Source organism: Acomys russatus, chromosome 25 (assembly GCF_903995435.1).
Source record: "Acomys russatus chromosome 25, mAcoRus1.1, whole genome shotgun sequence".
In the NCBI taxonomy this organism is placed as follows: domain Eukaryota; kingdom Metazoa; phylum Chordata; class Mammalia; order Rodentia; family Muridae; genus Acomys; species Acomys russatus.
The window spans coordinates 42,585,133-42,602,941 of record NC_067161.1 but is presented as its reverse complement, the minus strand read 5'-3'; the positions used below and the strand labels follow the sequence as shown (position 1 = coordinate 42,602,941).

General features: G+C 42.0%; 1 protein-coding gene across 2 annotated transcripts in view; it reads left to right on the top strand.

Annotated features, from left to right (window-relative positions):
* Ulk2 (unc-51 like autophagy activating kinase 2) overlaps positions 1-17,809 on the top strand; it is an 84,540-nt gene that overhangs the window by 30,056 nt on the left and 36,675 nt on the right. For both annotated transcript variants that reach the window (XM_051168200.1, XM_051168199.1), the window contains exons 12-13: positions 1,120-1,208; positions 12,077-12,248. In XM_051168200.1, coding sequence (XP_051024157.1) covers positions 1,120-1,208; positions 12,077-12,248 — 261 coding nt within the window. The remainder of the gene's footprint in view (positions 1-1,119; positions 1,209-12,076; positions 12,249-17,809) is intronic.

The following is a 17,809-nucleotide window of genomic DNA, read 5'->3' as shown; positions in this document are numbered from 1 at the left end:
AGCCACCCACCAATTGCTGGGAATTGAACTCAGGACCTTTGGAAGAGGAGACAGTGCTCTTAACCTCTGAGCCATCTTTCCAGCCCCTAACTTTTAATTTTTTAAGTTAAACTTTAAAAATTATTTATCTTTGCTATTTTTAAGTATGTCTTTGTGTCTGTGTATGGATATGTGCACATGGTCGCAGGTACCCAGGAAGTCCAAGGGAAGCATGGGGTCCCTCAGAGCTGGAGTTGTGGGTGTTTGTGAGGCAGCTAATATATGAGCTGGGAACCAAACTAACCCTCTTAACTGCTCCTGTGTTTCATCTGTTTATTTAGTGTGTGTTTGTGTGTGCGTGTGCACACATGTGGAAGCTAAAGGACAACTCGGGTCACTTCTTCTACTCGGTGGGTTGCAGGGGTTGAACTTAGGTGGTCAAATTTCGGCTGCAAGTACCTTTATCTCCTGAGCCATCTGCTCAGTCATTTTTCTTTTTTCCTTTTTTCCACACCCAACAAGGTTTCTCTCTGTAGCCCTGGATGTCCTAGAACTCACTCTGTAGCCCAGGCTGTCCTGGAACTCAGAGATTTTGCCTGCCTCTGCTACGCCACAACCTGACTCTTTCTTTTCCTCTTTTTGTTTTTTTCCCCTTTCTTTCCTTTCTTTCTTTTTTGGTTTTCTTTTTTGAGACAGGGTTTCTCTGTGTAGCCCTGGCTGTCCTAGACTCACTTTGTAGACCAGGCTGGCCTCAACTCACAGAGATCCTCCTGCCTCTGCCTCCCACGTGGGGGATTTAAAGGCGTGTGCTTTTTTTTTTTTTTTTAATTTATATATTTTACGTATGAGTGCTCTATCAGCGTGTACAGCTACATAGATAGCATCAGATCTCATAGATGGTGTGAGCCACCATGTAGTTTTAAAAATTGAACTCAGAACCTTTGAGAAAGCAGACAGTGCTCTTACCCTCTGAGCCATCTTTCTGCGTCTCTCCCCGCGGCATCTATGAAAGCACTAACGAATAGGTAAATGCACATTTTTCGTGAAAGCAAGGTTGTTGTTGTTCTGACAGCTTGTCCTATAGACAGATCTACAACCCAGTATAGAGAAATGCATTTCTGTGACTGTTTTCTTCCCCAGCTTGCCCAGTCCCCGTGCCTGTGTATGCTGGCCCTGTCCCTGGAAGCTCCTGTGGCAGCTCGCCATCATGTCGCTTTGCTTCTCCACCAGTAAGTTGGGTTTTATTAAAAATGATTTCAAAGTAAGGGCTTTTGTTCCTTTAGTGGGTATTTACTATGCAGCTGAGGTTTAGGAGAAAGGGCATCAGAGTTGGGTCAGGTAGTTCTGCCGTTGGCCCTTTGCTTTCTTAGCTGTGTAATTGCAGTGAAAAATGCTGTCTCTAGACCCTTTTCTTCTGAGCAGTGATTATTACTACCACCTTCTTGTGCCATGTGGGAAGTTAGTAGTACATGCAAACAAAAAATGTTTATTAGAGGTGGGTAAGTGATAACTACTGCAGTACGCTGTGAACGTTCAGATTCCACAGGATTTGAGGAGCGGAGGAATAGCCATGGAGCTTGGTGCTGCTGGCTGCACTGTGATTACCAGCCCTGCCTCTCAAGCCCCTTTAGTCTCCTGAAGTTCAGCTAATTCCTTCATGGCTCTGTCTTCTCCAGTTTCAGTGCTGCTTCCTGATCCTGAGGACCTCTGAGTCTGTTCATGTCTTCTTCCCACTCTGTTCTCTGTTTTACCTAGTTCTTTTCTGTATGTTGGCCTAACCCTCCCTCCAAATCCCTATTGCAGCCTTATGAGCCTAAGACTTTTCACAGCTGAAGGCACCAGGGGGCTCTTGCTTGTATTTTACATAGTATCCAAGTAGATAAGAAGTGTTTGACTTCTGGCAGAAAAATAGGGGAGCTGCATGCTTGCATGAGCACCCACGCACACACTTCAAAATAAAATAGGGAAAAAAAGTCAATGCTAGAGAGTTGGCTCAGTGGATAAGAGCACTGTACAAGAGCTCTTGAAGATGACTGGGGTTCAGTTCCCAGCACCCACATGGTAGTACACAAACACTTGTAACTCCAGTTCTGGAAGGTCTTGCATCTTCTGGCCTTCATCGTACATATAGACAGACAAATATTCATACACCTAAAATTTAAAAATAAATAAGTAAAATTTTAAAAGAAAAGATTTCATGTATAAATCTGCAAATATAAACCAAATAGAAAAAGGCTTCCATTACGTTTCTGTGAGCTTGTAAATTTTTTTCAGTTTTTAAAATATATTTTATTAATTTATTCATATTACATCTAAATTGTTATTCCATCTCTTGTATCCTCCCATTCCTCCCTCCCTCCCACTTTCCTCCTACTCCCCTCCCCTATGACTGTGACTGAGGGGGACCTCCTCCCCCTGTATATGCTCATCGGGTATCAAGTCTCTTCTTGGTAGCCTGCTATCCTTCCTCTGAGTGCCACCAGGCCTCCCCATCGAGGGGACGTGGTCAAATATGGGGCACCAGAGTTCGTGTGAAAGTTGGTCTCCACTCCCCACTCAATTGTGGAGAATGTCCTGTCCATTGGCTAGATCTGAGTAGGGATTTGAAGTTTACTGCATGTATTGTCTTTGGCTGGTGCCATAGGAGCTTGTAAATTTAAGATGAAAGAATGTGTGTTCTGTATTTGTCTGGAATACTTGAGGTGGGAGAACCAAACACCAGACATACTAGTTACTCTTCTTGCTGCTGCGGTAAAATACCTGGAAGAAGCTTACGCACAGAAGGGATTATTTGCTCGCTGTTTAAAGGGGATGTAGTTCATCTTGACAGGAAGGACATGGTGGCAAGAACTGCCTAAGGCTGGGCAACAGGAAAGAACTTGTTCACAGTTGTGTAGCTGGGAAGCAGAGACAGCCTTGAGCCAAGCTGTAACCTGTAAGACCACTCCTGTGGCCTACATTATCAGCTAGGCCCCATTTCCCAAAGGTTCCACAACCTCTCACAACAGCACCATCAGCTAGTGCCCAAGTGTTGAAGCATTAGCCAGTGGGGGCCATTTTACATTCAAACCATAACACTCTGCCACAGGCTCATGGTCAGCTCTTAATGCAAAATGCACTCCACCCAACGCTAAAAGTCCCCATAGTCTAAGGGTTCAAACACTGTTTCTAAAGTCTTTTAAGACTCAAGGCAGTTTAACTATGAGCTCCTGTGAAATGAAAGAAAAGTGTTTGCTGCTTCTAACATATAATGGCCTGGGCGACCATTTCCTTTCAGGAAGGAGAAACATGAAGGTCCCAAGGGAAAGGAGCCAAAGCAAGGCTGCAACTGTCAGGACAAATGTCAAACCCTATAGCTCCATCTCTTCATCTAGAGTTTGCGGCATAATCTGGGCTTCATCAGAATTTCACCTTAAAGGCCTCAGCCACTAAGCTCCATGCAGGAAATCTGGCCCCTCTGTGTATTGCCTGGGCCTTAGAAGCTTTCGTAAACTTTCCCAAAAACCTCTATTACCTACTTGCTCTTACATGGTCATGCTTGAAAAGCCAGTACTATGTGGATAATGCCAATTTCAGCATGCACTGTCCCCCTTAGACCAGAGCTGTGGTGGCTCCTGAGTTCAGGTTCTAGCTGGGCCTGAGGAAATACTTTCCGAGGAGGCCCTACTGCAGCAGGAGGTCTAGGAGGCTCTCTTTGCCTTTGAGGACATTTCTCAAGCAGTTTTGCATGGTTCATCATGTAACTTTTCACAAGCAGGATCTTGTCCTCAAGTTGCCAGTCTTATTTTCTAAGTTCAGAATGCGTGAGGGGAGGAATTTGAGTAAGTGAAGATCGATGACTTCAGGAAATACCGTTAAAAGTGAGGAGGGCTGGCTGCAGCCCAGTGTAGAGCACTTGGCATGCATGCATCAGGTCCTCAGCTCTATCCCTACCCCTGCAAAAACAAAATTAAAAGTGAAGAGGTAGTAAAAAATAAAAAAAAAACAAAAACAAAAAAGCCCCCAAAGCTGGACATAGTGGCATACACTTTTAGTCACAGCATTTGGAAGGCAAAAGCAAGTGGATCTCTGTGAGTTCAAGCCCAGCCTGGTTTACTTAGTGAATTCCAGAATAGCCAGGGCTACATAGTGAGACCCTGTCTAGAAAGAAAGTGAAAATCTCAGGACCTGATCTGTACCGTGAGCAGGAGGTAAATGGACTACAGAGCAGGCTAGACTGGTAAGCTTAGGATGCAGGAGAAGCATCACTTCACACAGGATAAGAAAGGAGGGCAGGGTGCCTGTGGATGCAGGTGCTGTTGAATAGCAGGGAAAGACATTAGAATGTTTTCATCTAAGTCACTGGCGAGCAATTACAGAGTAAGGTATTGGATCACATCTCAATTTCACTAACTTTCAGTTGTGTGAGAATAAGAAATTACCTAACCCTCTGATCTAGTTGTGTAATGGAATTCAGAGTTCAGCTAGAATTAGACTTGAACAGAGTAGTTAATGGTTGTAATGTTATTCCTTCACCTTCCTTTCACTTTATTACCTATAGAGTGTTCAAAGGGGTGGCAAAGGAGTTTTTCATTAGTATGTGAGACACACAAAAAGAAGACGTGGGACTAGGGAGATTTACCACAGGTTGCAGCAAGAGACCTTGTTTCAAAAAAAAACAAGGTGAGAGAGCGAGAGTTAAGAGCACACACAGCTTTTGCAGAGGATTGAATTAGATTGCCAGTATCCGTGTCTGGCAGCTTACAACTGCCTGTGACTTTAACGCCAGTGGATTTGACACCCTCTTCTGGCCCTCTGCAGGTACACACATGCACACAGTGTGCACACATACACATAAATCAAAATAAATACATTTTTAAAGAGCAAGATCAGGGCCACTGGCACATGCCTTTAATCCCAGCACTCAGGAGGCAGAGGCAGGTGGATCTCCATAAGTTCCAGGCCAGCCTGTTTTACATGGTTATTTCCAGGACAGCTGATGAATGGTGTAGTTTTTTGTCTTTTGTCTTTTTTTTTTTTTTTTTTTTTTTTTTAACTACTTCGTGGGTTCTTCTAACTGCTTCCTAACAGTATCTTCTCTGCTCAGCTCAGCTTCTGGCCCAACTATTCTCTTTTCACTCTGCTCAATCTCTCTTCTGTATCAGTTGCCTTCTCTCCTCTCACCCTACTTTATTTCCTCTCTCCCTGCATTTTACTCAGTCTCTCTCAGCCTCTGCTGGCTTTTTGTTTTTAATTATATTTTATTTTTATTTTAATGTATGTGCATTGGTGTGAGGGTGTCCCATCTTGGAGTTACAAACAGTTGTGAGCTGCCATGTGGGTGCTGGGAATTGAACCCGGGTCCTTGGGAAGGGCAGACAGTGCTCTTGACCACTGAGCCATCTCTCCAGCCCCCTCTGCTGGCTTTTTATATCCTTTCCTGCTCTCAGAAATCCTGGAGGCAACTGACACTGATGGTCATAGGGTCAAGTAGTTCTTTTTTTTTTTTTTTGGTTTTTTGAGACAGGGTCTCTCTGTGTTCGCCTTGGCTGTCTTGGACTCACTTTGTAGACCAGGCTGGCCTCGAACTCACAGCGATCCGCCCGCCTCTGCCTCCCGAGTGCTGGGATTAAAGGCGTGCGCCACCACGCCCGGCTGGGTCAAGCAGTTCTAACAGCTAAGAATTCCCAAAGGGCCAGTTGACTAGCAACTGGAGATCCTTTAAAGGGTCAGGCACACAAGATAAATAACACGTTTCCTGCCATTTGTTTTAGCTACTAATTATGCAGTTTTGAAGCTGCCCTGTATGTTCCCTGTAGCTATGCTGATACTGTGAGTTCTGTTTCTCCATTCTTTCCAGTGTCTTCCAGGGTTCTCAGGTGTCTGATGTGATCTTTCTGTTGATCTCTCAGGAACACACCCACACTGAGATAAGACCCTAACAGCGATGCTTCTCTTTGCTGTAACTTGGGTGTGCTGCTTCCTGAACCTTTTATACTCCTGGACTGTATCTTATTGTGTTGTGGAGTTCCTCATTGAAGTCTCTTCTTCTCTGCTTACAGACTGTGAACCTTTGACCCCGAGCCCCAATTTGGGCATTCAGGATATGGTATTCAGCATAATCTGTCTTAAAGTCCTGCTCAGAGGCCTGTTGTTATGCATTGTGGATGGCTATGTAATGCAGGAGACTGAAGTCCTCTCATAGGCCGGTCAGTTATAGGTGAGGAATGTTTCTTGTCCAGGCATTTCTGGCTGGCAGGGGAATGCAGTGGTTGGTCTAGCTCTTTCCTTTGCTCTTTTTGGGTCGGTGGTCAAGGTTTTCAGATGATTCTCTCTTGTTCAGCTCTGAGCTTTACTGGTTTTGGTGGTATTCACAGCTTTTTGTTTCCTGTGGAAATGTAAACAAAGCTACATCCCTAACACAAAGCACTCGCCGACTTCCATCCTAATGTTAGTATGTTCTTATAGTATATAGTCTACTTTAACTCCACAGTTTTTTCTGTAACCTAGTGTCTCTCAGCTGCTCTTGTTCCTTTCTCGTTAATGTTCAGAAGAGTAGAGAGTTTCTCTGAGAGTTCTAACTTTTCTCACTTGGTTACTTCCAGCTTGACCTCCCTGACTTCCATTGGCTCAGATAGGAAAGTTCTGTCATCAGCAGAGCCAGAGTTCTTACCCTTCTGCATCATCAACTTCCTCTTTGAAAATGGAGCTCTTAGGTCAGAGCTTTAAGTGTACTTTCATGTTCCAACGCTGTTTAGTTTTGGCCGTCTTCTAAGTTGTCTTTTGCCTTGAGAAGGCAGGCGTATCCCTGTCTTGGCTCTTGATAGGTAGCTTCACCTTTCTCTCTCTTTCTTTTTTGTTTTGTTTTGTTTTTTGTTTGTTTGTTTTTTGTTGTTTTTCCAGAAAGGGTCTCTCTGTGTAGCCTTGGCTGCCCTGGACTCACTTTGTAGACCAGGCTGGCCTCAAACTCACAGTGATCCTTCTGCCTCTGCCTCCCAAGTGCTGGGATTAAAGGTGTGAGCCACCATGCCCGGCTCAAATTTCTTTTCAGCAAACAAAAATGTCCTCTTTTGCTTTTCAATCTCTTCATTTGGATGAATATATTGCTGTCTGAGGCTATCCTTTTCCTTTGTAAGTATATCTATTTCTTTTTGCCACTACAGTCTTCTGATTTGCATATGCTAGTATTTATGACAATTAATCTTTCTTCTTGGTACAAACGAGTGTAAAATAAACTTTTTTTTTTTCTCAAGATAGGGTTTGTCTGTGTAGTCCTGGCTGTTCTGGACTCCCTATGTAGACCAGGCTGGCCTTGAACTCACAAAGATCTGCCTGTCTCTGCCTCTCAGAGTGCTGGGGTTACAGGATATGCCACCATGTAGGCAAGTGTAAATTTTAAACATTTTCTCGTCTTGAAGAATGCTATATTCTTTGTTTCAAGTTGAAAAAGAGATCATCCTCTTTTTCCTTCAGCATTTTCTCCAATAGTTAAGTTTTAAGTTGCAACTCCTGAACTTGCTGTTCAGGCTCCTTTTCCTTTCTTCTTATCTGAGGATTTCAATTTCTCTTTGAAGTTCATTGATTTGAAGAGTCATTTTTTCTGATTTTGAATTAACAAGTTAGTTCTGAAAATCTCTTAGCTTTGAAATTTCCAAAGTTAACTGATTGTGCTGCATTCACAATGCGTCTGTTTCACAGTGCATGGGTTCTGTCTTCCTATTCAACAATGAAGGCTGTCTATCTGCTGCTTGTAGTGAGTGCTGAGATTATCTTTACGTTTTTCCATATTTATTCAATGTCCAGCTTCTAAATCTTCTTTTAGTTTGGAAAGTTCTTCCTCATGACTGAAGAGGAGCTGTGTCCTCAGCCTCTCCAACCAGGCTTCCATGGGTTCCACCATTCTGTCTAGTACAGCTTCCAGGGGTTCCACCATTCTGTCTAGTACAGCTTCCAGGGGTTCCACCATTCTGTCTGTCTAGTACAGCTTCCAGGGGTTCCACCATTCTGTCTAGTACAGCATTTTTTTCCTTGTTTTATCTTGTAATTTGTAACCTCTTCTTTCGAGACAAGGTCTCTCTGTGTAGCCTTGGCTGTCCTGGACTCATTTTGTAGACCAGGCTGGCCTCGAACTCACAGTGATCCGCCTGCCTCTGCCTCCCGAGTGCTGGGATTAAAGGCGTGCGCCACCACCGTCCTGCTGCTCTCCTTTGTGCTTTAACTGAAGTTCCTTTCTGGATTCAGAAGCAGCAGCAATCTCAGCTTTCAAGTTTTCTACTATGCTAAGGGACTTGCATGTGTCACTCAGTTTACTTTCTTGTTCAGCTATTGTTTGTCGAGCTTTCAGAACCTGGCCTCTTAAAAAACTTAATTCTTCTAAAAGATCTTTTAAAATTGACTCTGGAGCTCTGACTTTTCTCCTGAAACCACCCCGAGCTCTTTCTTCTTTGAGTTTTTCCTCTTGAGACAGAGTATGTTGTAATTGTATATTCAGTTCATGTATTGCCACATTCGTTGACTTTAACTGATCTTCACTGACTGTAATATTCAAAAAAGACTTACTGTGCTCTCCATGTCTCCCTCGGACTGAGATTTAAGCTCCTCCATCAGAGATGCATGCACGTTCTGCTTCCCATCCAGCCCTGCTTTGGAGCAGCTCTAATTTCCATTGTGTTTTTTGCTCCATTCCTTGCACTGTGCCAGTATCTTTAAGATTTCTCTTGGAAGTTATTCAACTGTCTCCATTAACTGCGTAATTTCCTCAGAACAGTTTTGTTCATTTTGCTGAGAGTTGGACAGTTCGAGTTTCATGCTTTTGATTTCTTGTTCCTTTCTGCAACCTGTTCTTGTAAGTCTCCTAATAATTTATCAGCAGTTACTTTATTCGTTTAGCTCAGCAGTTTTTTCTCTTCTGGTATTCTTGATTTCAATGCTTCAATGTTTTCCTGTCTGTCTTTCTTTCCTTCTTTCTTTCTCTTTTTCTTTCTTCCTTTCTTTCTATTTTTTGGTATTTCGAGACAGGGTCTCTCAACCTTGGCTGTCCTGGACTCGCCTTCTAGACCAGGCTGGCCTCAAACTTTGCAATTTGCATATTGAAGTTCTCCTTTTCCTGATACTCTTGGTCTTGTCCTTCCAGCTGTTGCTGCTGAGTCAGGGTCTGTTGTTTGGCTGCAGTAAATCTGCAGCAGTGCTACTGTCAGTGCTGTAAGTGCTAGAATTAAATCTGTGGTTTATGGCTTTGTTCTGTTCGCTGTAAATAAACATTCTCTCACGGTCTCATCCTTTTGTTGTTTGCTGAAAGCTAGCACTGCGCTGAGTTATAATGCCGTCTCTTTCTCTCATACAGCTTCACAGTCCTGTAGCTGATCCACCCCTCGGTCCTCAAGGTTGTCCTCATTTCTTCCAGTTCTTGAGTTAGCTCTTCAACATCGTGTTGTTTCTCAGTCAACTTATTTTCCATCATCTCAAGACCTGTCTGACTGGACTGAGCTCTTTGTTCAAAATAAGAGTCATCAGTGCCAAATTCTGCTTCCCTTAAAAAATATATAGGCATTCGGGCGTTGTGGTGCACGTCTTTAATCCCAGCACTCAGAGGTGGAGGCAGGCAGATTGCTGTGAGTCGAAGCTAGCCTGGTCTGCAAATCAAGTCTAGGACAGCCAAGGCTACACAGAGAAACCCTGTCTCAAAAACAAAAAAGAAAGAAAGAAATGTATAGGCTGAGCTACAGTCATCTGCTGTGGTAGAAATTTCACTTTGAGGTTCAACACAGAAGACCTGACCATACTTACCCACTGGGAGAGCTCTCTCTCTCTCTGGTGAAATCAGGATTCTGTGCTGATTCCACCACGGAGAAAAACCGTATGGATATCTCTTCACTCTGTTGACCAATATTTAAGCTGTATACATCTTATTTACAGCTTGAGGGTTTTTTTCTTCTGCTGCTCCTTGAGATTCTGCCCATCATATTGAGCTTTTCTTTGTTGAAACCAAGCAAATTTCATCTTGCTAGCTTTCAGCTTCCTTGTCCTTCTTGGCATCTGCGGGGCAGGTGTTGGAGAGGAAAGATGTGTTCAGACAGAGGCGGATAGAGCCCTCCATTACTTGGGACACACTAAGCATTCACCAGCAACTTGCGCTGGGCAGAATGGGGCGCCTCCGTCACCGAGGCCCTCTTCGTCTCTATATAAACACACAGCTGTGAGTTCAAGGCCAGTCTGGCTTACATAGTTAGCTCAGGACAGTGGCGAGTGGCTCTTGGGGAGCATCATCAGAGGCCCATCTTTGGTCTCTTGACGCACATGCTCTTGTGCACACACTTTCAACACATTCCCAAGTGTGCACGCACACTCATACACTTACAAACAGATGTGATAAAGTGCTTTTGAGATTTATTTCACTTCAAGTGATATTTAAAGTCTCAGCAGAAGTGAATTGGGGATTTAAAGCTTGGGTTTAAAGAGCATGATGTAGGTTTTTTTGTTTGTTTGTTTGTTTTTTCCTTTTCTGAAATACTAAGATTATTAAACAAGATCATAGAGACTTAATAAAAGTTATAAAATTCCCCTACCCAGATCTAGCCAATGGTCAGAACAGTCTCCACAGTTGAGTGGAGAGTGTGATATGACTTTCTCACGTACTCTGGTGTTGACTCTGTTTCTTACCAATTAAACTTTATTATGCAACCCAACTAGCTTATAAAAGAAGGAAAAAGGTTAAAGGGACGAAAGAGTGAACCTTCCGGTAGCCGTTCCACGGGACGGATCCTTAGGTGTCTCTCTGGCCGGCGTGCTGATCCAGCTTGTCCGCTGCTCCTGCACGCTCTCCCTGCAGCCGACTTTGTTTTTCTCTCTTCCCCAACTCCCTCAGTCACGTGGGGAGGACCGGCTCCTTCTCCCGGTGAGGGTCCATTAGAAAGACAATAGACCAGGTGGGGTTCCCAGGTCTGCTTCCAGAATTCCAAACCCAGGATGGCTCCACTCAGTCTGTCACAAGCTATTCATGGGGTGCCCAAGGGTAAAGCCCACCAAGACTGCTCCCCACTTGTGACAAAGCTTACTCCTTCCCACACTCTGGTGCCTCACATTTGACCATGTCCCCTGGAGGGGGAGACCTGGTGGCACTCAGAGGAAGGACAGCAGGTTACCGAGAAGAGACTTGATACCCTATGAGCATATACAGGGGGAGGTAATCCCCCTCAGGAACAGTCATAGGGGAGGGGAAGAATGGGGAAAATGGGGGGGGGGGGGAATGGGAGGATACAAGGGATGGGATAAACATTGAGATGTAACAAGAATAAATTAATAATAAAGCATTTTTTCAAAAAGTTATAAAATTGAGTGTTTTAGAACCATCATATAGTCAGGGCATTTCAGTAGTTATCACCAGAGTCTTTGAGCTTGGCAGCTACCAAAAGAAATAGCAGTTTATGCCTAAATTGTCATTTAAATATAATTTATACTTGTCTTCCTTTCTTGTCCTGCCTCCCACAGACAATCCACCTCCTCCTTTTAACAAAACAAATTAAAGTAGCACACTCATGCTTATAAGGTTGTCTAAATCTTTCTGTGAGCATCAGCTTGTAGTCTAACAGACATTACCTATATATTTATATGTCTGTTCTTTTACATAATCTGGTCTTTTGCTTTTCTGTGTACAATGTTTTCTTTAGTATGTTTAGAACTTCTTATGTGTGTTATGGAATTAAAGTCACTAGACATTATATTTAGTCATTAAGTAAATAGTTACTTAGTGCTGCTTTGCAAGACTATGAGCTGGGACTAGGGATATTTAAATGATTACAAAATCACTTTTTCCAAAGTTTCAGGCAAGTTAGATGTGTACATGTGATAAATGCTAAATTTTTAAGAGTCATTTTGGAAACATTTCAGAAGTCTTTTTGCAAACATTTTAAACTTTTCTAAAAGAAAGATTTTCCAAAGAGATGTGTGTGTGTGTCTGTGTGTGTGTGTGTGTGTGTGTGTGTGCGCGCGCGCGCATGTGTGTATGTGTGTGAAATCTTAGATGGAAATTTATTACCACTTTTATAAGAGAAATTCTTTAGGCTATTCTGATTTGCATTTGACTATTAGGACAGTTTTAATTTTATATTGTTAATTTTAGTCCCTTCCAGATATGCAGCATATTCAGGAAGAAAACTTATCCTCCCCACCATTGGGTCCTCCTAACTATCTACAGGTGTCCAAAGATTCTGCCAGTAACAGCAGCAAGAACTCTTCTTGTGACACAGATGATTTTGTTTTGGTTCCACACAACATCGCTTCAGACCATTCATGTGAGAATCTTTTCTACTTGTACACATTATATTTTTTAGTTTACTAAATTTAAACCTCTATATTAGAACTCGTGTAGGGCACCTTACGAGTGGATATTTATTTAGTTGTTATAAATCTGAGAATTATAACTTACTTTTCTAAAATATGCTTAGTGATTTTCTATACCAAAGTATTTTTGAATTCTAAAGGTAATGAAAATGTTTTTTTAAAAATCTCAAATTATGTTTACATCCAAACAGAAAAAAAATGGAAAAAAACAAAACAAAATAGCAGAATGAACACGTATCTTTAAAGAAATGATGTAAAGGAAACACTCATTTGAGAGGAAAAAAATCTAAAAGTCAGAGGAGTTTGTTGTTGTTGTTTGTTTTGTTTTGGTTTTTGGTCTGAGAGAGGATTCTCCCATGCTGACATCAGACTTGAAATCTCCCTGTGTCAGCCTCTTGAGTCCTGGAGTTATACTTAGCTTTAGATCTCTAGGACGTAAATTCAGGAGAGAATCCAAGTTAAGCAAAGTAGCCAGGGCTATGTAGAATGGTGAAGAGTACCAGAAAACCCACAGAAAAGAGAAGTCAGGCAGAACTGTTGATAGGCACACAACCTTGGTGTGTTTGTGAAGGGATTAAGGTCAGGGGAACTAGAGATTTGGCACTGCCTGTGTAGGAGAGGCCTGCATTAGGTCTACTTAGCTGCTTAGCTACTAGGTGTGGCTACCAGTCACTGTGCTTATGCTTGCATTTGCATAGTTCGCAGCCTGAACTACTGGAAAAGGAAAACACGAAATACAAGTGTCTGTGTGCAGTTAAGTATCAGGGCTGTTAAAACTAGGAGTTACCTTTAAATATCATCCTGTAGTACAGTGGTTTTATTTCTTTACTAGAAGTAATTAAAACTCTTTTTTGGTTTTTTTTTGGTTTTTTTTTTTGAGACAGGGTTTCTCTGTGTCGCCTTGACTATCCTGGACTTGCTTTGTAGACCAGGCTGGCCTCGAACTCACAACAATCCGCCTGCCTCTGCCTCCCAAGTGCTGGGATTAAAGGCGTGTGCCAGCACCGCCCAGCTGTAATTAAAACTTTTAAAGTTTGGGCGGGAGAGATGTCTTAGAGGTTATGTGCACTGACTGCTTTTCTGGAGTTCCTGAGTTCAATTCCCAGCAATCACATGGTGGCTCACAATCATCTGTAATGTTATCTGATGCCCTCTTCTGGCCTGTAGATGTACATGCAGGCAGAATACTGTATACATAATAAAAAATAAATCTTTTTTTTTTTTTCGAGACAGGGTTTCTCTGTGTAGCCTTGGCTGTCCTGGACTCACTTTGTAGACCAGGCTGGCCTCGAACTCACAGCGATCCGCCTGCCTCTGCCTCCCGAGTGCTGGGATTAAAGGCGTGCGCCACCATGCCCGGCAAATAAATCTTTTTTAAAAACTTTTAAATTTATGAAATATTTCAAACAAACTTTTACTTCAGGAACTCAAGTCACCCACCATGTCATGCTGCTTCTGCATGTGTCAGTATTTTGCTGTATTTATTTTAAACTATTTTACTAAAGATAGGAAAATGCAAGTACATATCAAGTCCCTTGGCGCTTCTCAGTCTTCTGAATATATATTCTTCCTATAAATATTTTGATCCTTCAGACTGTACCTGGATCCATATAAAACATATTTCTGTCTTTTCTCTGTTGAAGTAAATGTTATACAGTCTTTTGATAGGTTTTTTAATTCCTTTTTTTTTTTTTTTTTTTTATGTGCACCTGGATGCATGTCTAGTCATATAACTAGTCCTTTTTGTTTTATTTTGTTCTGTTGTTGCTGCTGTTTGATTGTTGTAGCTGTCTTGGAACTCACTCTGTAGGCCGGCCTGGAACTCACAGATACCCACCCGCCTCTGCCTCCCCAGTGCTGAGAATAAAGGCATGTGCCACTACCTCTTGATTATGACTAGCTTTTTTTTTTTTTTTTTTTATTTAACTTCACCTGCAATTAATTTGTAGTTTGAATGAATGGAAGTATTTCTTTATTATATCATTATTTATTTAGTGGTTGTGAGCTGTACGAAGACTGGGAATGGAATCTGGGCCTCTGAAAGAAAGGAGGGAGGAAGGAAAGAAAGAGTGAATCTGACAACGTTTCAAACTGATCTTCACAAAATCAGAAGTATTATAATTATAGAAAGATAACAGCTAAATTTCTCAAGTAATCCAGTTTCAATTGATGTCATAATTAGGCTCTCTTTACCTTAATCTTTACACAGAAAGAGAGGTATAGGCAGTAATAGGGTTTCTCTGTGTAGTCCTAGCTATCCTGGAACTAGGTTTTGTAGACCAGCTGACCTCAACTCAGTTCCCTGCCTGCCTCTACCTCTCCAGTGCTGGGATTACAGGCATGCGCCGCCGCACCTGGCTTAGCTGTGTACTCTTACCTTTGATTCTTTGTGGCATTTTATAGTGCAGTTTAACTCTGCCTTGGTATAAATATGCAGTCTTCAGCTTTCATTGCTAATGGTTCTTGCTATCTATAGTAAATTGGAGAGAAGACTGCTTCAACTGATCTTTCCTCTATATATTTTAAAATAAATTCTATGGCTATATTCAAGGTATAGAATATTTTGTATAGTTGGTATGCCTAATAAAATGGCTACCATAGTGAAACATAGCCATCTTCTCACAGTGACATCTCTTTCTCCATAACATAAAAAGTTATAATCTGATCATTTATCAAAAGTTCTAAGTATATTTTGCTATTATTTACTGTGTTCTAACATTTTTTGTTTGTTTGTTTTTAGATTTATTTATTATGTATACAGTGTTCTGCCTGCATGTACACCTGCACACCAGAAGAGGGCACTAGATCTCATTATAGATGGTTATGAGCCACCATGTGGTTGCTGGGAATTGAACTCAGGAACCTCTGGAAGAGCAGACAGTGCCCTTAACCTCTGAGCCATCTCTCCAGCCCTATTTGTTTTTTTCAAGACAGGGTTTCTCTATTTGCCTCTATCTGTCCTAGAACTAGCTCTGTAAACCAGGCTTCTCTCAAACTCAGAAATCTGCCTCCCTGTTTTTCAAGTGCTGGATTAAGGCATGCACCATCATTCCCTACTTTAAGTTTTCCTTGGTTGTATTTTATTTATGCATGTATGTGTGCTTGTGGAGGTGAGAGGACAACCTGCAGAAGTTAGTCTCTCCTTCCACCATGTGGGCCTAGGGATGGAACTCAGGTCCTTGGGCATGGTGGCTTACCTGTTAGGCCCGCCTACCACCCCAAGTCTTTTTTAAAACAGATTTTCAGATAACTTGTCTTTTGAGCCCGACTTTGTAAGGTATAGGTGTCTGATATTACTAGTTATTTGAAGACTTTTAGGGCCCTGTGATGTACAGTGGTTGATTTCTGAGCTAATCATTCCATTTCCTTGGGTCAGGTAGATGACAAAGAAAATAATCTGACCCATCAGCTTTCTGATTTTGTTTTCTTTAGTTTTATTTTCCCCTTCCTCTCTCCCTCTTTTTCTTTGTTTCTTTTTTGTTCTTTTTTTCCTTTTTGAGGCAGATTCTCAAGAGGACTGTCCTACCTTCTTGAGTGTGTGCATGCACAGTGGGGAAGAGGGTTCAAGCATACAGCGCCAAGGCAAGCCCTAGCTTGTACATTCTGTGCTAGTAAGATTTTCTCTTCTTTTTGTCTGTGTAGGTCAGAGGACAACTCTATATAAATAGGACTTAAATATAATTACTAAAAGATGTTGGTAATCATTTTTAAAAATTATTTATTTATTACATATACAGTGCTCTGCCTGCACATCTGCAGGCCAGAGGAGGGCCTCAGATCACATTATAGATGGTTGTGAGCCACCATGTGGTTGCTGGGAATTGAACTCAGGACCTCTGGAAGAGCAGACAGTGCTCTTAACCGCTGAGCCATCTCTCTAGCCCTGGCAATCATTTTTTTGTCTTTAGAGATGTTCAAATTACTGAGGCCTAAAGTCACTTGAAATAACTTTCCACTCTGTGATAGGTAGTTAAATTCCTTGTTTCAGAGCTGGAGAGATGGCTCAGAGGTTAAGAGCACTGGCTACTCTCTCCAAAGGTCCTGAGTTCAATTCCCTGCAACCACACGGTGTCTCACAACCCTCTGTAATGAGGTCTGGTGCCCTCTATACATGCAGATGGAACAATATATACATAATAAATAAATAAATCTTTTTAAAAATTCCTTGCTTCCTAATACTTTTGGTTTTTAGGTATTACTTCTTATTTATTTCAATTTAATTTTGTTTTATAATTGCATATAGTTTCAAACTCAAAACTTAGAAAACAAAGTAAAAAATTTTTTTGAAGATTTATTTATTATGGATACAGTATTATTCTTTCAGGTCAGAAGAGGGCACCAGATCTCAGTATAGATGGTTGTGAGCCACCATATGGTTGCTGGGAATTGAATTAGAGACCATTGAAAGAGCAGTCCGTGCTCCTAACCTCTGAGCCATCTCTCCAGCCCAAAAAAACAAAGTAAAGTTTTTTTATATTTTATTTTTAATTATTTGTATATGTTGGTGGGAGAAGGCTGTGTACATGACTGTGTTGCCTGAGGAGGCCTGACCAGAATATTGAATCCCCTGGATCTGTCCATTGTTAGCCACCTGACCAGTGGATGTGGGAACCAAGCTTGGGTCTGTAGAGGAATTTTAATTTAGAACATAGCTGCTCTCACAAGAGGTCACATCCAAAGACCTTCTAGGTCTGTGTGATCCAGCTGGAATACAAACATGCTTTTAATCCAGGACACAAGACGCAAGCAGATTTGAGTTCAAGGTCAGCCTGGTATAGAGCAAATTTTAGGTAAAGAAAGCTTAGGTCCAGGCATGGTGGAACATGCCTTTTTAATTTTTTTTTTTAATGTGCATTGGTATTTTCCACAAATGTATGTCTGTGTGAGTCCCCAGCAACTGGAGTTACAGACAGTTGTTAGCAGCTATGTGGGTACTGGGAATTGAAGGGGTCCTCTGGAAGAGCAGCCAGTGCTTTTAACCTCTAAGCCATATCTCCAGCCCCTGGAACGTGCCTTTAATTCCAAACAATGAAGGTAAAGTTAGTTTGTTGAAGGAAACACCCGTGTTTGAAAGTGATGTGTAATTGAGTGGCAGAAAAAGAAAATGACCAATCAAAGAAGATTTGACAAAATTGATATACCCAACTCAGGAGAAGAGAGAGGAAAGGGAAGCTACTTAAGGGGCAATGCAGTGGGTGGGACGGGGGTGTTGAGAGAGGGAGGAGGCAGTTTTTACCTGGATAGTAATAGAGACAAGTTGCAGAGAGAGAGAGAACTCAGGTGACGACCGAAGAAGCCAGAGAATGAGAAGGAGCCGGGAGATTAGAGCAGATGCTGGAGTTAGTTTGAGGCCAAGCAAAGCAATTCAGGGGCCAACAGAGAAGCCAGACTGAGTAAATCAGCTGAAAGAGGCTTTTGAGTCAAAACAGCTGAGTTGAGCCACCCAGCCCAGGACTCAGTAAGAACAAGAGTCAGCATATTCTCAAAGGCTAAAAACATTCTAGGCCTAGGT